Source organism: Python bivittatus, unplaced genomic scaffold (assembly GCF_059951505.1).
Source record: "Python bivittatus isolate LINGU-HERP-01145 unplaced genomic scaffold, Pbiv_v1 ctg000340_np1212, whole genome shotgun sequence".
Classification (NCBI taxonomy): Eukaryota; Metazoa; Chordata; class Lepidosauria; order Squamata; family Pythonidae; genus Python; species Python bivittatus.
In genome coordinates, this window is record NW_028277056.1 from 23,872,976 (window position 1) to 23,893,240 (window position 20,265).

At 37.7% G+C, this 20,265-nt stretch overlaps 1 protein-coding gene and 1 pseudogene across 1 annotated transcript in view; one reads left to right on the plus strand and one right to left on the minus strand.

Moving 5' to 3' along the window:
- PDS5B (PDS5 cohesin associated factor B) overlaps nucleotides 1-20,265 on the plus strand; it is a 109,090-nt gene that overhangs the window by 72,555 nt on the left and 16,270 nt on the right. Inside the window, exons 22-34 of the mRNA XM_007423510.4 lie at nucleotides 1,518-1,586; nucleotides 5,548-5,684; nucleotides 6,924-7,047; nucleotides 7,204-7,408; nucleotides 8,810-8,924; nucleotides 9,117-9,249; nucleotides 9,729-9,848; nucleotides 11,316-11,378; nucleotides 16,123-16,268; nucleotides 18,457-18,556; nucleotides 18,896-19,380; nucleotides 19,469-19,570; nucleotides 19,799-19,937. Coding sequence (XP_007423572.2) covers nucleotides 1,518-1,586; nucleotides 5,548-5,684; nucleotides 6,924-7,047; nucleotides 7,204-7,408; nucleotides 8,810-8,924; nucleotides 9,117-9,249; nucleotides 9,729-9,848; nucleotides 11,316-11,378; nucleotides 16,123-16,268; nucleotides 18,457-18,556; nucleotides 18,896-19,380; nucleotides 19,469-19,570; nucleotides 19,799-19,937 — 1,938 coding nt within the window. The remainder of the gene's footprint in view (nucleotides 1-1,517; nucleotides 1,587-5,547; nucleotides 5,685-6,923; nucleotides 7,048-7,203; nucleotides 7,409-8,809; nucleotides 8,925-9,116; nucleotides 9,250-9,728; nucleotides 9,849-11,315; nucleotides 11,379-16,122; nucleotides 16,269-18,456; nucleotides 18,557-18,895; nucleotides 19,381-19,468; nucleotides 19,571-19,798; nucleotides 19,938-20,265) is intronic.
- LOC103067677 (serine/threonine-protein phosphatase 4 catalytic subunit B pseudogene) lies at nucleotides 14,907-15,643 on the minus strand (annotated as a pseudogene).

A 20,265-nucleotide genomic window follows, 5' to 3' on the forward strand; every position in this document is an offset into this window, starting at 1 on the left:
TCAGAGAGAAGAAAAAGAATTAAAATGTCTCTATATTGTACATTCTATTTTGTTCATTTAACAACAGAAAATAGCTATATAATTCTCAGTATGTCCAGCATACTCAGCTAAATAACCATAAGATGTAAACTTCTCCAAGGCAATGAAGGGCAATGAAGACAAACTAAGAATGTAATAAGTCCCTTGAAAATATTAAATTGATTTTTTCTTCCTGTTTACTCCCTTTCTTTCCTTTTTCTAGAAAAATAGGTGCACATATTTTGTGTATACAGTCTATTTTAAAAATTAATATGTACTCATAATAGTAATAATAGTACCTGTTGTAATCCAGCCGGCCCCAAACTGGTTATCTTCAGTTGTTTTGGATTCACATGCAGACATGGTCAAAAGTATTGGTGACACTCCACTTTTTCCCAATTTGCTGTGAAATAAGTTCAAACTGCCACAATTATTTGTATCATCCACCATTCTTTATTTTAAATGCCATTTTCATTTGTTTTATTATTTACAAGAATATGTTAAGTCATACATCAAAAGCAAAGTGTTTGCTCTATGGACTATGGAATAAAGAATGGTAGATGCCATTTACTTGTGTCAGTTTCAACTTATTCCATGGCAAATTGGAATTCTTTGGTTAAAATTGGAGGGGTACTAATACTTTTGGCCATGTCTATAATCCCTTGCTGTCCAGCATGTTACTGGGATTTATATTGTCTTTAGTATTGAGGGATGATGATGATTAAAAGAATGAAATCATTTCCTAATTTCAGGAAATCAGATAGCGGAAGACTGTTATAAATGATTCTCTGAACATTATCTCACACACAGTTTTCTTACTAAAACATAATATGAAACAGATATTCTGCTGCTACTGTGACTTACTTCTTCTTTTGGAGGAAGTGAGGATTAGTCTTTTTAAAATTAATCTGTTCCAGAAGGTATTCCAAAAATCAAATACAAATATCTTTAATTTCATAAAATGAATCCCATTTTCATGATCAAAGTAAAAAGCCTAGCAGGGTTTCAGTGTCTTCAGAGTATTTGCTGGTTTGCTCTAATCAAAAAGAAATTATGCTAAACTGTTTAATGGGTAGGTATTCAGACCAAACTCCTTGATACCTTGATTTCTGTCTGTATTAGAGAGTATAATGTATCAATATTAAAGCTGTGTAAAAAGATGAACTAGAATAATAACTACAACAAAAATTATTAATGGTTACTAATAATCATTAATAAAAATTATTCTAGCACTAGGAGCTATAAGAGTAGAACTGTCAAAACAGCTGAAGAAGATAGAATTATTTGACCTTAAGACATCCACCTTCTAAAGACACCTTTGCTTGAAACCACTTACATATTATGGAAATATTTGGACAATTCTTAGGCTTTGGAAAAAGCTTGAATTATCCCTAAACCACCAACATTTGCTATGCATTTTTCAGCAGAGAATGCATAAATAATAAAAACAATCATGTTATTTATCATGCTAAAGTGGTAACTGATATAATTTGTTTCAGATGCCAGGGAAAAAAACAACTAAGCTATGGGTGCCAGATGAAGAAGTTTCTCCTGAGACTCTTGTAAAGGTACATTATGTAAAAGCCTATATTTTCATAATTACCTTGATTTCACCTATCTAAAGTGCTATTTTTAGTCTTATTTTCCATATATGATGTAACTACAGTAGCAGATTTTGGTTTACTTTTTGGACTAAAAACAAAATAACATTGTGCATAAAGTATTACATAGAGTATAATAAGGTATTGATAAAAATTACATATTGTTGATACTCTATTAGAATATTATTTTGACATTTGCATGCATTTTTATTTTAAATAGTCTTTGCAGCAATAATCAGTCTTCTATTTTATTTCCATATGGTCTTCGTTACAGAGACCAATTCTAGACATTATCCATTTTACAGTTAAATGGCTCACACTTAAAAGTATATGGCTAAAATTATAATATGGAGTAATGTAATTTTTGTCCTGTAGTTGTAGACTAGCTTAGCCTTAAATCTTTGGATTCTTATAATACAATGGAATTTGCAGGTATAGAAAACCAGAAATGTTCTTTTGATGTATGTCTTCTTCAGAGTAAACATTTATTAGAAAACCACTGCTCTGTATTTTTGGCCTAGCTTGTTCTTTGAATTTTTTCGTTCAAATTGAATTTAGGATTTTGATGAAACTCTTTGCTTTAATAACATAACGATCACCACCAATGATGTACAAAACTGTAACTTGAGGAAAAGACATACAGTATGTTGTGCGACAGTGTGTGAGGTTCCCTTTACCCTATATTGTATAACATCTTGTTCAGTAATTTATGAAGTAATACTAGAGCTCTGCCTTATTCACAAAAGTGCCAAATATTACAGTTATTATACAGTTTCCATTTGCCATCTCATAAGTTCCAAAGCACTCTTCAAAACTGAATCTACAGCACTCTTCCAAATTAAGTAGAAACAACTACATAGCCCTTCTGGTTATAGAGTAAAGACAAACACTACCACAGAGTCCCTGTATTCTGCTTTTTTCTAACCTGTGGTGTGCTTTGAAGATAAACAGCAATGCTTGCTGCATTAGAAATAACACCAAATTATTAAAATTCATGTATTTCATGTATTCAATGTAGATGTCACCCTACTCAAGGCTGACTGGTTGGTTCACAATAAAAAACAATATAAAAATAACAATCTACATAAAATAACAAAAGATGGCAGATATGGTCAACACATAAAACAGATATCATACACCCAGCAGTCCAAAGCCTGGGATAAGAGTCAGGCCTTTAAGGCCCTCTAGGATGCTATCGCGGTGGGAGATCTTTCCCTAATGATGTGGATCTTTCCCCAATGATAAGATTCCAGCACCATCCAGGTAGAATGTTAGCGCCAATAGAGGCAAATATGTGTAGCTCAGGGTTGAACTGTGGAATCCTTGGGGTTCTCTGAGCTTGGTTCTCTTTTTGCAAACGTTTCATTACCCGGCTAGGTAACATCTTCAGTGCTAAAATGGGATGGGGTTTGCTCTCTTTTTATACTCTGTGGCATGCTTTGCCAGTGCTGGTGGGGGTGGGGTTTTTTGTTTTGCTCCTCTGGTAGTTCTTTGATTAGCATATGTTTACTGCTTGATTGTGTGCCTGGTGGTAACCTTTGCTTACCTGGGTGATGATCAGAGGTTGATGAGGTTCATGATTCTGGATATTTCAATCTGGATGTATTTGGTTAAGTCAGGTGTGTTGTGTAGTACTGTTGATATGGATTCTTTCTCTGGTTCTGGGTTTATGGAAGTAAAGAGTGCTGTGACATCGAATGAGACCATAATTTCATCTTCATCTATGTGTACGTCTTTTGATTTTCTGGAGGCACCATAGTGAGAAGTTGATGGAATATTCACTGTTCTCTGTGAGGTGTCCAAGCTTTTTTGTCAGTTCATTTGCTATGTTGTATGTTGGAGTTCCTGGTAAAGATACAATTGGTCGGAGCAGTATGTCAGGCTTGTGTATTTTTGGTCGTCCATAGAAGCATGGGAGGATGAGTCCACTGCTTTTCATCTGCCACTGTTCTTCCTTTGTGATCTTCGATGGCACTCTTTACGTCCATAAACCCCTCTGCCTCCCTACCTATTTTCAGTTTGATGGACAAATATACCAACAAATCAGAGGCACACCCATGGGATCACCACTATCAGGACTTATAGCAGAGATTGTAATGCAACGCCTAGAAGCTATAGCACTTCCTCACATACAGCCTAAAGTATGGATCCGGTATGCAGATGATACATTTATTATAATAAAAAAGGAACAACTAGAGAAGACACATGAAACCATCAACAACATCTTCAAAGGAATAAAATTCACCAGAAAGAAAGAAAACAATAACACGCTACCTTTCCTGGATATCCTCATCAGCAGAGGAAACAACAGTAAATTAGAAACCCAAGTTTATCGGAAGATAACCCACACCAATCAAGTACTCCATTACCAAAGTAACAACCCTACCTCCCACAAGAGGAGCTGTGTAAGAACATTATTCAAGCGAGCACAAACGCACTGCAGTAACCCAGAACAGCAGAAAAAGGAAAAAGACCACCTATACAACATCTTCCAACAAAATGGATATCCATGCAACTTTATCAAAAAGTGCCTGACCACTCAACCCAGTACAACACAACCTACACAAGTGTGATGGAATGGAATTATGAAGGCCAGACTCAGAGAGGAAAACATGTTCTTTCATCTCCTGAGGAGTGAGGGAGAGATAAGAGGATGAGGCTGGCATCTCCCTGAGGAATTCATAGTGTTGTGACTGGCATTACTTGGGAGCTGGAGGTTCAGTCTGGGAAGATTCTTGCTAGAGGTTGTAGCTAATAAACATTGGTGGACTGAATTTACACGGTCTCCTGGAGTTCCTTGGGCTAGGCCTGACATCAATCTTCCCAGACTGAAACTCCAGCTCCCAAGTAATGCCAGTCACAACACTGTGAATTCCTCAGGGAGGTGCCAGCCTCATCCTCTTATCTCTCCCTCGCTCCTCAGGAGATGAAAGAACATGTTTTCCTCTCTGAGTCTGGCCTTCATAATTCCATTCCATCACAACAAGCTATGAAAAGGATCACACTGCCATACATCAGAAACGTCTCAGAAACCAACAGACTATTACAACCACATGGCATCTCTGTAGCACACAAGCCAACAAAATCACTCCAAAATATCTTAAGTAAACCAAAAGACCCAGTCGCACAAGAAGAAAAAACAGGAGTCATCTACAACATACAGTGTAAGGACTGTAACAACCACTATGTAGGACAGACAGGCAGAAGACTAGCAGAGCGCATCCATGAGCACCAGCTAGTAGTCAGAAGACATGATGAAAACTCCTTACTCTCACAACACATGACAGACTGAACCATAGTTTTAACTGGGAAACTGTTAGCATTTTAGACCAAGCTAAATCCAGAAATGCAAGAGAATTCTTGGAAGCTTGGTATTCAGACAAGGCAGCAATTAACAGACACATAAACAGCATCTACATACTATTCAAAAGAGACAAAAGACCAGAAGATCGCCTCACCAGCAATCATTACCCAGATAAGCAAAGGTTACCACCAGGCACACAATCAAGCAATAAACATATGCTAATCAAGGAACTACCAGAGGAGCAAAACAAAACCCCCCACCCCCACCAGCACTGGCAAAGCATGTCACAGTGTATAAATAGAGAGCAAACCACATCCTGTTTTAGCACTGAAGATGTTACCTAGCTGGGTCATGAAACGTTTCCAAGAAAAGAACCAAGCTCAGAGAACCCCAAGGACTCCACAGAATGTTAGCAGTTTAAAGGAGAACAAAGAGCATGAATCACCTTCCAGGTTGGTTTAAGGAAAATATAAATTTTAAACTTTCATGCTTACCAAGTTATATTTTTCCTTCAATGCTTTTGGGAAAAAATATCCCAGTTCAGAATGAAGTTACTAGAGATATTATAATGATCTAATAAGTGTGATAACATTTGGCTTGATTACTTGTTAACATTTATTTCAGATCCAGGCCATCAAGATGATGGTTCGATGGTTACTAGGAATGAAGAACAACCACAGTAAATCAGGAACATCTACATTAAGATTGCTAACAACAATCTTGCACAGTGATGGGGATCTAACTGAACAGGGGAAAATTAGGTATATAAATAATATTTTTAAAAAAACATTTCAAACAATTTTTAAATAATACAGGAAATGAAAATATGTTATATTTCTGATCCATTCTATGCATTACAAAAGAATATTCTGGCTTATATTGATGAATCTGGTAACTATAGTTTCCAGTTTCAGCAGAAAGCTTGCTGCTTTAGAAATAGTAGTAAATAAAGGACAAAAATGAGAATTTTTGCATATGATGTGGTAGCTTCACTATGCAAGTACAAGTAGTCCTCGGGTTACGACCACTCATTCAGTGACCATTCAAAGTTACAACAGCGCTGAATGAGAGGGACTTACGATCAGTCCTCGAAGTTGCGGCTATCGCAGTGTCCTCATGGCCACATGATTGTGATTCGGGTGCTTGGCAACCAGCTCACAATTATGACGATTGCAGCATCTCATGGTCACATGATTGCCATTTGCAACCTTCCCTCCCAGCTTCCCACAAAGTCAATGGGGAAGCTGGCAGGAGGTTGCAAGTTATTCCTGCTCTTGCTGCTTTTTCACCTGCCCACCCACACTCCATAGTGTCTGCCCATGGCACCTGCCCGCACTCTAGTGCCTGCCCGCAACACCCGCCCATGCTCCGTAGCGCCTGCCCACAGCTCTCATAGTGCAGACCCACTCATGCTCCGTAGCACCTGCCCATGCATGGCACCTGCCCACCTATGCTCCGTAGCACCTGACTGTGGCACCCACCTGCCCACCTGCAGCTCTCACCCACCAGCCTGCTTGTCTGGGACTCCTGCCTCTTCCCATGTCACTGTCACATGAGTACCTGCGCGGTCCTAGGATTATGACAGCAACTGGGACTGCTGTCGCTAAGCGATGCGGTCACGTGACGTTGCACTTTACAACCGCATCACTTAGTGATGGAAATTCTGGTCCAATCGCCATCATAAGCTGAGGACTATCTGTAGGATGAGGAGCAATTTATTTTAAAGGAGATGAAACTAGATATTGTGATTGATGGGAAACTTCTTGATTCATCTTAGTGAATGCAGAGAAGATGGATAGGCAAAATCATTGTATATGTTTCAGTTAAACAAGATGAGATATCTTCTGAACTCATTATCTTCTTAAATATTATGTGTATTCCAAGACAGAAATGTTCACTATCTTCAATATATCTAGTGATGGCAATGAGGAAATAAGCAAAAATGCCTTTAATAAATTAGCCGAACACTAACTAGTCCGTATCTTCTATTTATTTTTCAGCAAACCTGATATGTCTCGTCTAAGGCTAGCTGCTGCTAGTGCTGTTGTCAAGCTGGCACAGGAGCCTTGTTATCATGAAATCATTACATTAGAACAGTACCAACTGTGTGCATTAGCCATCAATGTAAGAAAATTGAAGGAATGGGTGTTAATTAGTACTACATCTATATGCTTATTATACATAAATTTCAAATTACTGTGACAAGCAGTTTGGCTTTATAGTTTCTAAAGCAGATATTAAAGAGTCATAGTTATTTAAAATTCCTTTTCTTCTTTTTAGGATGAGTGTTACCAAGTTAGACAAGCATTTGCTCAGAAACTTCACAAAGGTCTATCAAGACTTAGGTTACCACTGGAATATATGGCTATTTGTGCATTGTGTGCAAAAGACCCAGTAAAGGAGAGAAGAGCTCATGCCAGGCAATGCCTAGTAAAAAACATAAATGTGAGAAGAGAATATCTGAAGCAACATGCAGCAGTTAGTGGTAAGAAATCTTGGAGCACTAGCAGAGTTATTTAAAGTGCAGCAATAACACCATCTTCTCATCACATTTAGATTAATTTTCTTTACCATCTATACACAGTTTGCCTTAAAAGCTTTCCTGAAGTGGAAGAATGTGGTTGTGAGATAGCAAAATTATATTGATTGGATTGGGTCCTGATTTGCTTCTAAACCCAATTCAAACTGCTGATTATTCATTTTTAAAGCTATACTTTCTTTGGGTTTCTGATAGCAGTCTTCTCTTGCATGAACTCTCCCAGTGCTAGTATTATCCTGTCCTTTTCTGCATCCCACTATCTTAGCATAAAGCAGAACCTTATCAATGAGAAGCTCCTAGATTATGATTCTGCATTTATGAAAGATGATCAAAGCTATTGTGTAAGATCAGACAGCAGGTCCAAACAACTCTGAATATTCTGTCTAGTAGTTTCTTTTTTCTTGTGATCTTGCTGCTATTTGATCTTTGTCCTTGTTTGTTTTGGTTAGCTATAACAAGCAATGTTAACTATAACATTGATTTCCTATTTAATTAGTGTTTTGTTTTTACATTAAAGCGTGTATTGCCCTGGTGGCTCGATCTGGGAAAAAATATAACCTTAGTTAATATTTTTTAAAACATGAATTGCATTATTTTAAATTTGGTTCTCTCTATGGCTCTGTATTCCATCCCTTTTAACAGCATATATGCATGTCTATTGAGCTATTTCATTTCTTAATGCAACTTCCCAGAATCAATGCAGAACTCCCCTGTCTCCTATCTCTAGTTTTATTTAAAGTGATTTTGTTCTTAATATTCAGTGACAATAAAAACACCTATAATATGTAGCTTGGATATTAAGCAATTCTGAGGTTAACTCTATTCAATAATGTGAGCATGCTTTCCACCCTGCTCTGAGGCGTGTTTCTCTTACTATCTAAACATGTTGTAAGCCTAGTCACATTAAAAAAAAATATTGTAGATTTGCCTTAGACAAATTCATACCACGATGTGGCATGTTACAATTTTATTTTCTGTAACTCGTTTTCAAACTTTTTAACATCATCTTTAGTTGCTTGCAGTTGGGTGGCTTAAATGCATCCATCCATCCATCCTTCTAGCAAATTCATGGCAAAGATAGGATTTCAAATCAAGGAACTGCTTAAACCAGAACATGTAAGTTTCAGTACATGCTGCTTGTGCATTGAAGCTATGCACAAGCTACCAGACTAGTTTTTCTTGAAGTTTAAATATTTTCTGCACATAATGCCTGTCTTTTCAACTAGTTTATGCAGTTGAAGATAATCTATATCCTAAAGTATATTTAATGTAAAAATTTCCTTTCTTTGATTATTACTACAATGGTATATCCAAATGTTACAAATTTTCTTAAAATTTCACTTTCAGAAAAACTTTTGTCACTTCTACCAGAGTATGTTGTTCCATACACTATCCATCTTCTGGCACATGATCCTGATTATATCAAAGTCCAAGATATTGAACAACTGAAGGACATTAAAGAGTAAGACTTTCTTTAAAAATAAAATATTATGTCAGTTTTATATATAATTTATATATATAAATTATAATTGATTTGTATTTTTACTAAATATTCAGCACAACTAAGATAATTTTTTTTTTCAAGATACAATACCTAATTTATTCTCTAGGAAAATCAGCTGGTATTTGACAGCTATATTTTATGTTTCTTCAGATGTCTGTGGTTCATACTAGAAATATTGATGGCTAAAAATGAAAATAATAGTCATGCATTTATCAGAAAAATGGTAGAGAATATTAAACAGACAAAAGATGCTCAAGGACCTGAAGATGCAAAAATGAATGAAGTAAGTTGTATTGAATATTGCTAATATCTATATAGACAATAGTGAATCTTTATCTATCCGGGCATTAGGTCAAAGAAATTGGTTGTATACAAATAATAAGTTCTCTTGTATTCTGAAATTTGGGCTTCTGGATAGTTTGTCCTGTCCAAGAATACAAGATATAAAACAGAATTAAATATAATATAATGTATTTTTCTATGATGATGTTATATTCTGTGATAACCAGCAGAAATTGGCTAAGTTGCTGTGATATTATAGACTGCTTATATATACTCTAATTCTCCAAACAACTGTAAAACCTTTTTTATTTGGTATAGTATAACATCCTTCTGAAGTAGGAAATAGGTAAGTTTACTTCGTTTGATATTGCTGTAGAATTTTGACTCAAACGTGGGGTTCCAAATGATTCCTTTTGCCTTTTCAGGTCTTTTGTTAATAGTGTTTTCTGACAGTATACAAAATCACACTCTCTCTTTCAGAAACTTTATACAGTATGTGATATAGCAATGAACATCATTATGTCAAAGAGCACAACATATAGTTTGGAATCTCCCAAAGACCCTGTACTACCAGCTCGATATTTCACTCAACCTGACAAAGTAATGTGATTTTTTTTTCCTTAGAAATTTCATTGGAATTATTAGTGTTTTTAAAGCAAACATTACACATTGTGTAGCTGTGTAATCCAAAGGACTACGAATTTAATGTGACATGAAATGCATTGTGTGGTTTATTTATGTTATTTTTATTCCATTTTTCTTTGGGGTCAACTCAAAGCAGCATACATATCCAGTGCTTCCACTTCCTATTTTCTCCACAAGAAAGATCCTGTGAGGTGGGTTGGGCTGAAAAAGAGTAATTGGCCCAAAGTCACCTAGCTGGCTTTCATGCCTGAAGGAGGATTAGAAATACAGGTCGTCCCCAATTTACAACCACAATTAGGACCAGAATTTCTAAGCGAGACAGTCATAAAACAAGTTGTCATGTGACCACATTGCCTAGTGACAGCAATCTCGGCCCTCCCCGATACAGCCATTAAGCGAATTCTGCCAGTCGTTAGCTGAGGGCCCACTCCAATCCAAGCCATTCTGGGCTTGGTCCCTCCCAACCCCAAGCCTCAGTAAGGTAAGGCATTCCCACCACCTGCCTATCTTCCCCCCAGCTCTGCCTTTTTGGCTGCCTTGTACCCTGCCTTGTGGGGTGGCAAGCAGCCCCAGAACTGCGCAGCCCCTGGGGCTGCTTGCCATACCCCGGAAATCCGCAGCATCCCCAGTGCAGTCCCAGCCCTCACCACCCTGCACTCTGAGACCCCTGCCACCCTGCGCTCCGCCGCCCCAGCTGACCTTTGCTGTCCTTGCTCCTGCTGCTGACCAGGCATGCCTGGACTGGCTGCTGGGCTGGGGATGGGTTTCACACTGCAGCTCAGGGGCTGCCTCACAAGGAAACTGCCATGGGCGACCTGGGGAAGAAAGCCTCACATGGCCAGCAGCTCCCTTGCAAAGGACCAGGCCAGGCATGCCTTGTCGGCAGCAGGAGCATGAAGATGGTGAAGGTCAGCTGGGCGGCAGAATGCAGGGTGGCGGGGAGCCAAAAGGGCATAGATGGGGGGATATAGGTGGGTGGGGAGAGTTGAAGTGCCCAAATTTTGATCACGTGACCATGGGGGTGTTGCAACAGCCATAATTTTGGGGACCAGTCATAAATCCCTTTGTTCAGCACTGCCATAACTTAAAATGGTTGCTGAATGAATGGTCATAAGTCGAGGATTGCCTGTAATGGCCTCTTGTTTTCTAGTCCACTGCTTTAACCAGTACATCAAACTGGATCTCAATAAACTGTAGTCTACAAAAGTTTTCATGACAAAAAATTTTAAAAATTGTTTAAAGTGCCATAGGGCAATTTATAATTTTCATGTGTGCTATTCTGCACTTAATTGTGTATCAGTTATGAAATTAAATAATTTCATATTAGTTTTATAGGTAGTTATGCAACTGCATATCAATTATGCAATATCTGTTTAATCTTTAAGGCTGGAATCTTATCTACATTCTTCCTTTCCCTTGCAGAATTTCAGTAATACCAAAAACTATCTGCCTCCAGAAATGAAATCATTTTTTACTCCAGGAAAGGTGGGCATTTTGTATACATTTACTTAGGATGTGCACAAAATAAAATGCTATCCTTACAGTAAAAGTTACTTTGAAATTATATATTAGAATGAGGGTTGTTGAATTTTTGTTTATTAATTCATAATTGACTATTTGCTGCAAGAAAAATTTAGAGATGTTCACAAGTTATAAAAAACGTAAAGCAATTAAATTACAAAACCAAAACAATAATGAAAAATGAATGCCTTGTTCTAAGAGGACAAAAATTAGGCATTTTTGCTTATTTGTGGAAAGCTTATGAAAGGTGGGGAACATCTAGAGAAAGGTCCCTGACAGACACCTAATTCATGCAAGTATGTATGAGGAAAGGTAGTGTTTATGTATATAGGTGCAGTTTGATTTAATTTTCAAAACAGTTTTATAGCCAATGAAGTGTTTTCAAAACTATTCACACTTCAGTTTGTAAAACACTTCATTGGCTGACAATCTGTTTCTAAAATCAAGTTACTAAATGTGGCTATAATATATCTGAAATATATCTTATCAAATATATTTTAGTCACATTTAGTAACTTAGCCACTAACTAAAGTTTCTCAAAGGCAGTTCCACATATACTACATTGCAGTAAGCATTTCTAGAGATTACATGGCATGATTTAACAAAGCAGGACCATCAATCTTTAGCTGGTGGAAAGTCTTTGAACGATAGTAGGATGTTAGAGATGAAAGCCCAAGAGCAGACTGAGTTTCACGACATAGTGAGGGCAGGACTCAATAACTTCAGATACAGTTTAATATTCTGATTAGTACAGTCCAGGATTGATAATTTGCAGTATTCCACATGGTAAGAATCCAGTGGAGCTGAAGCTGGTATCATACATGGAACATGGGGGATATTGACAGGAGTTCAAACTATAGAGCATCACCAAGGATCAAGCAAATTTTTAGGAAAACATCCAGACCTTCAAGAAAGCCTCTTAAACAATAATGGATATTGCAGGAACATGCATACTGCCTGAATTCAACAGTGTCTTGCTGGACTGCTGATGTTTTAACACTGTACATGTATAGGTTGATGCACATAAGTATATTTAAATGATGTGGAAACATTTGGAGTTCTTGACTACTTGTTTGGCTCCATGACTCATGTGTAATTTGAGCTGTGAAATAAACCATGCTAAGTATTCTGTTTTGCATTTTAAGTGAATAACTTACTCAAGTAAAAGATAAAGATTTTATCTTGATACTGAATTTCTTAGCTTGCAAAAAAAGGTAGCCTATAATATTCATAATTTTATAGTTAGAAATATATATATGTTGTACAATTTTAAATATAGAACTTAATTTTTAAGGCCAAAAATTACTCTTTCCTGTAAATTTTTCATATGTTAGTTCCTAATATAAATTTTCATGAATCTAAATCTGAACCAGATTGTAAATGGAGCAGAATTGCTTCGTTTATTTGATTAATCTTTTGCTGAAGTTGAGAAACCCTAGTCCGTCTATCTTCTTTTGAGTCCAGCATTAATTTAGAGACTATTGGCTAACATCGATTTTTTTTTCCAATTTTTCTTAATTTTCTTATAATTTTTTATCTAAACGTTGTAAATAGAAAAAACAAAATGAAAACAAAATAAAATTAGAGCAAGAGACAGATCATGGTAGATGACAGGAAATTCCCACTCGTAACTCTGAATAGATACTTGGACTGCACATTCCTTCACAGGAATAAAGGTAAAGAAGGGAAAGGGAAAATGTGAGCCTGGGAATTATAGATTTGGCTACCTCATCCCCACAGTGGCAGAAGATCAGAGAGAAAAGAGAAAACATGTCCTGTTGGCCAAACTTATTAGCATGATGTGGTCCCAATCTCCATACTTAGGGAGAAGGAGAAGAAGTAGGAGAACCAGATCTGCCAATAAAAGATTTAATAAATTCATCACCAAAACTGAATGGATTCCATAAAGCATTAGGATCTCCAGTGACTCCAAAAAATCTTTTCGCAAGTTCAGGATTTTTTGGTATAGTATGGTGGGGACAGTCTTACTAGTCATATAGTTTTTAAGGAGCAGAGTGGGAATCAGGAGTGATGGCACACAAAAGAAAGACTTACTATTTTAGCTCAATCTATTCTATGTAATTGAGGCAAATTAGAGATTGAAGTGCCAAAAACCGTCAGCACTGTAGGTGTTCCAGCAACCCTTTACTGCGGGAGCTGCATTGGGTGGCAGTTTGCTTCTGGGTCCAATTCATGGTGTTGGTTATCACCTTTAAAGCCCTGCATGGCATGGATCCAGGTTACCTGTGGGACCGTCTCATCCCCATTACATCAACCCATCCCACCTGGCCAGGCAGAGAGGGTATGTTGCAGGCCCTGTCCATGAGAGAACGTCAGCTGGCGGGGCCCAGGAGGAGAGCCTTCTCTACTGTTGCCCCCACCCTTTGGAATATTCTCCCCCCAGGGGTGCGGCAGGCCCCTACCCTCCCAGCTTTCCGAAAAGGATTAAAGACCTGGCTCTGCCAGTGTGCATGAGACAATATGGGCTCTAACCATCCTTGTGGGTGGTTAGCACCCTGACAACACTCCCTTGAACTAGTTACCAACTCTTCATCTTTTTTGAAAGTTATTTATTATTAGTACTTTTATATTGTATTTTAATTAATTTTATCTCTGCTGTAAACCTCCCAGAGTCATTTCAACGAGATGGGCAGTGACAAATTTGATAAATAAATAAAACCCAAAACAGTAAAGTTTGAAGCATTTCCTATTCTTTGCTTAAATCTTAGAGTGGCACCAAAACCATGGAGTTTCAAGGTCAGCTGACAAGGGGAAAAAGAAAAAACCAGGAAGCATCTAAGTGGCATGGTGGTGGTGGGGAATTAGTCCAGATAAGTAGCTCCCCTAAAAAGATCAGATATTCTTTGATCAATTTGGCTTCTTCTTATTTCTGAATCCAGTTCTTTATAGAATGTATATTCTGTAGCAATAACCTCCAGTTCTTCTAGAACAACCTTCTCCAAATTAGTGTCCTCCAAATTAATTATGCTACAGTTCCATCATCTAATTCAGAATAGCCATGTTGGCTAGGATGATGGGAGTCTTAGGCCAACACATTTGGAGGGCACCAGCTTGGACAATGCTGCTTCAGTGAGTAGAAAAGCCCGAACAAGAGTTGCTCAAGAAATTAGTCAGTGACTTCTCTACAAAACTAGAGATCTTTAAAGAGCTACAGCTTTTCTTCATTCCTGGGCTGATACTTCTTTTCATGAAAAGAGCTAACAAAGTTCCAGGTTTTTCCAACAGGCAGAAATCCTAAGAAGTGTTTTTAGGGGGGAAGTATCAATTATGGCAATCCTAGGGATTGCCCAGGAATCAGCAATGTTGGGAAAAGATGGCTAATGCAGTCTAAGGGGTCCAGAACTGAGAAGGGACAGAGTAAGGGAGAGAAGGAAAGAAGAGAGCTGAACGCCTGCCAAAGGCTGAAAGAGAAGCTGACCACTCCATCCAGAATAGGAAACAGAAGCACGCAAGGGGGAGGAGGAGAAGCATTCACAGGAAGTAGTCCGCAACAGGCTTCTTAGATGGGATACCTTGGGTTTCTTGAGGGCTGCTTCAAAGATGATAAGTTCGTTTTGAAGGTGTTCATCCAGTTCAAAGATGGCTGCAACATTCCCACAGCAATAGCAATAGTTGGGGGCTGACCACACAGTAAGAAATGTCTCATTGCAATGCTATTTGTATCCTTCCATGACTAACTGATGTGCCTGGCAAATCATGTTGATATCATTTGCTGCGCTGAACTGCGGCACCACAACACTGCCAAATAAGTAGCCAGCACCTCGAAGACTCAACCCCCAGCCTGTAGTGTCTTCAGGGTCAGACTGTAGAAGGTCACACATGGGGCCATCATGAGGGACTTCCTGTTTGTGATCTATCATTTGGATCTGGTTCAGTGTCTGGATGGATGGGGATAAGCCACCACGGACAGAGAAAATCTTGCCATCAATAATGGCAGAGAGGCTGAGGTAGTCAAAGATTTCAGTGCAGTAGTGCCACACAGTGATAGAACCATGTTTTCTCAAGCACTCATCATAAAACCCCTATACCTGGGTGACTTTCTGCTTTCGTGATTGCCACGGATAAGGGTGATCCTGTCAGGGTAACGGACCTTGAGAGCCAGTAGTAGCAAGAATGTTTCAATGCTGTAGAAGCTTCAGTCAACAAAGTCTCCCATGAAAAGATAGTTGGTCTCAGGTATATCAGCACCCACCCTGAACAGCTCTTTAAGGTCACAGAACTGACCATGGATATCTCCACAAACTGTTACTGGGGAATCTACTCTCTGGACATTACTTTCTTCCACCAAGATCTCTCTGGCCTTTGCACAGAAGGCTTTGACCTCACTTTCCTTGATGATTCACAGCACCGCAGTGGTTCAATCTGACGGTCAAGGTCACTGATTTTGGCTATCGCTCCCCCCCAGAGGGTCTGGGCAGTGACGGCAGAAACAGTAGCAGATGCTCCACAGCTCCCTCTGGCTCCCAGGCCCGAGCCTTAACCCTCCCTCTTTCCGGCTCTCTACTAACTTGGCTAACATTGATTTAAAGCTGATTTTTTCCCTCAAACTATGAATGTCTGTTAAAGAAGATACTCTGAAGATTTTATAAACTTCGAATTTGAAGCTTTGTCTTTTATTTTAGAAAATATACTCATAATAAAGAATATATAGGTTAAATGGATAACTATTTTGTTTTATCTTTTACAGCCCAAAGCAGCCAATGTTCTTGGGGCTGTTAATAAGCCTCTTTCATCAGCAGGCAAGCAATCTCAATCCAAATCTTCTCGGATGGAAACTGTAAGCAATGCCAGTAGCAATTCAAACCCAAGCTCACCTGGAAGAATCAAAGGAAGGTAAGTAATACAAAGGTCACTAATAGCCTTTAGATAAGACTTTGCTTCTTCATATTAATATTACTTTCAGAACACCGTTTTCCTTTGCATTTGATGCAGCAAAATTCACAGCTAAACTACTAAAACAAGAAATTAAAAAATGGTATCTGAAATAGTTATAACTGGTTGCCTTCCTCCCATCATTTCATCCTGTAGTTGTACTGTGGTGTTATATCTTTTATTGTAGTAGATTGTTGGTTTTATATCATTTTGTATTTGTTTCTTCTATAATCTTAATGTCTACATTTGTTAAATAAAATGAATGAATTAGTATAAGTGATATTCTTTAGTTCAGAAGATAGTGTAATAATAAGGTACATTGTATTAACTATGTTGAAGAATTATACAGCATGAATGGTTAATTTGTTTTAATCATTGTATTATACCATTGTATTTTTACACCGATTTACATAGGTTTACATAGGTTCAGATAGCTATTTCTCCATAAACCGTTCTGGGTTGCCTTGAAAAGTATTTTTTTCCAAATTAACTTGCTAAATGAAAAATGGTTTTTTAAAAGAGAAAATGCTGTATTAATTGATACAAAATAGTTCATAAAAACTGTATTTTGGCTGACTTAAATTGATCTGGATTGCATCTTACTAATTACACATTTCGTTAATTACAAAATGGGTTTGCACTCTTCTTCCTCTTCTGCCTCCTTTCTTTTGAATGGAAAAATGTTTAGCTCTAAACCTGCTAATAATCATGATTGCAAACTGGGTTTGTAGCTAACCGGGATATAAACTACAACAGTATAATAACTTTGTTTGCATTCAGAAAGAGATGGCAGAATTTGTATGAAACAAGGACAAAATACCTATGAGCCCCAAATCTGCGGTAGAAGAATAAAACAATAAATATTAAAAATGTTTGATTTGCATCTAGTTTCTGACACATTTAAATATTGTATGGTAATAGTTTGTTATTCATTTACTGTTGGATAATCCAGTGTATTCCTGTGATGTTTAAAGGAGACTGAGAACAGTTCAGGAACATAGTGTAATTATTCTATTCTATGTAGAAATATTAGAAAGATAGAATCTGGCATTTTCTTGGCTTTCTGTATAAAATGAATAGTGTTATTCACTTCTCAGGGAAAGAAGAACACTAGCAATAGAGGGGTGTGTGTGTGTGTAAGTGTGTGCACACCTTTGGATCAGTGTTGACTCCTGGTGACTCTCTGGACAAGTCCTTGCATTTTTCTTGACAACATTTTGGAAGCGGTTTGCCATTGCCTTCTTCCTAGGGCTGAGAGTGACTGGCCCAAAATGACCCAGCTGGCTTTGTGCCTAAGGTGGGACTAGAACTCAGTCTCCCATCTTCTAGCCTGGTACCTTCACCACTACACCAAACTGGCTCTATAGCAGTAGTTTACTTTTAATGATGCAGGCAATGCTGAAATATAATGCTTTATTGCAGGAGAAAGCAATTGCTGATAGAAAGATTGAGATAAAATGTATCCTATAAACAGAATTTGGGGAATGGAATTTAGCTTAATTTTCAGTAAGATCAAATGATTAGGCATTATTTGGCAGTAGCTGAGTCCTAATATGTGTGTGTGTGTGTGTGCGTGTGTGTGTGCGTGCGCGTGTGCCTTTTCCTTACCCTTTATAAATGAGTGGTTGCCAATTTAGTAATGACAATGTAGTTCCAATAGAAGAGAGCATATGTAGCTCATGGTTCAACTGTGGAGTCCTTGGTGCTCTCTGAGCTTGGTTGTTTGCTTGCAGATGTTTTATTGCCCAACTAGATAACATCATCAGTGCAAGCAAGTGTGAGGTTTGCTCCCTTCATTTTGCTCCCTTCATTGTCCTTTCAGGTAATTACTCTTTCAGGTAAGGTAACATCTGCAAGCAAACAACCAAGCTCAGAGAGCACCAAGAACTCCACAATGACAGTGCAGTTTATCCATGAAAATACAGTGTAAGGAAATCTCCCTGCTTCCCTGACCTTGGGTAGCCCAGTTTCCTCTCCTAATGATAGGGTTATTTTTGAGGCAGAAATTATATTGATGAAAAAACAATTACCTGATAAAAATAATTGTAATACTTAATTTTTTGCTTTATATTTTACCCTGAAGTTGTTCTCAGTGTTCAAAGTTATATTAATGTATTTTTAATAATTTTGCATATTTCAATTATAATAGGCTTGATAGCACTGAACTAGACCACAGTGAAAATGAAGATTATACAATGACGTCACCTCTGCCAGGAAAGAAGAATGACAAAAGAGATGATTCTGAAATTGTAAGAATTAATAGCATTGCTTTTCAATTAATTGTAACATTAACTAAAAAAAAAATACGAAGATTTTTTTGCAAGCAATCAGAGATGTGGCAGTCTTACTATGCATCTGAAGGCACAAGGTTTGGTAAAAGTGCCTTAAAATATGTACTTCCTTAAAGTTCTTTATTCTACCCTTCTGGCCAGTTTTTATATTATTATGCCATAAAGAAAAATACAATTTTTGAGTGTTAAAATATAGGATTTTTTTCAGCTTATTTGTGGAATGATTTGTTAGTATTTTCTTATAAGTAAGATCTAGACAAATTTGATGGATGAAATAATGTTCTCTTTCTTTCTCAGTCAGAGCTGGAAAAGCCCAGAAGTAGAAAGAAAATGATTACGGATCCTGACGAGAAGTTGGGTATGGATGAAATGAGCAAATTAGGACAAGAACCAAAGCTTAGAAGTGGTCAGCGAGGAAGAAAAAGAGCAGCAGTTATTTCAGAGTCTGAGGAACCCCAGTGGTCAGAGGAAAAGAGATTAAAAGAGAGTATCTTAGAAAGTGAAGATGAACAAAACAGCCCACCAAAGAAGGGAAGAAGAGGCAGGCCTCCAAAGGCAGCTACAGGAAGCACACAAAAAGAAGAATCAACAGTAAAAACTTCTAAAAGAGGGAGAAAAAAAGCTGCACCAGTTAAACCTATAGAGGAGGAGGAGGAAGAAGAGGAAGAGGAAGAGGAGGAAGAAGAGGAGGAGGAGGAGGAGGAAGAAGAAAGGCAAATAGACAGCATAGAACAGAAATCAAAAGGTCGGCAGTACAAAGCACCAAAAAAATCACAACAAAGGTAAGTCCTTGTTCAGCGGTCTGCTATTTAACTTTAAACATTTTTAACTTTAAATTGACACGGTGACTTGGATATCCTTCCAAAACAGATCTGAATCATCAGAAATAAGTACAGCTGAATCCAATCAATCTACACCACAGAAAAGACGAGGAAGACCACCAAAAATGCCACCTTCTCAGCAGAAGAAAGGGTATGATGTGATGTCATTCTACCAAAGGGTGCATTAAATGAATTAAAAACAAACAAAAAACATGTCTCATAGCTCAGAATGTCCTGTCAGAACAATAAGGTTCACAGAAAATAACAATTTAATATTACTTAGATGTTAAGACAGTCTCTAATCCTTTCCCCAAATCTTTCTTCATTGCTTAAACTTAAAGTGTTTAGTGATCACTTGGTTTGTGGCTTTCCATTTTAGAGGAGCTGGACGATCGAAGCAAACAGCAAGCAAAGAAAATGAATCTAGTGAAGAGATGGATGTATTTCAAAGTAGTTCTCCCGTTCAAGATATTCCCCAAGAAGTAACAATGGAGGAAGAAGAAGTGTCCTCAGTCAGAGTAAATATATGTTTATGCACATAGATTCATATATATGGTTATGCATTTCATACTGTTGAAGCTTAAAGTTTGTTCTTCAGTAAAGTGCTAATTACTAAATGTGGTGAATGAGAATTGTCAGTCCCCTGTTTTAAAAGTGAGACAGTTTCTTTTGGGAAGAAATGGGCAGTTCCATTTCATGCAGTGCAACAAAATGTGGGGGGGAAACATGCATTACTTGTGCTTATTCTAAATCTCAGCATTGCATTTCAGCCTTTAGCCAGATGGATACCTACACAGATTAAATGGAAAATTATTTGCAAACAATTGACAGGATCATCATCTTCTG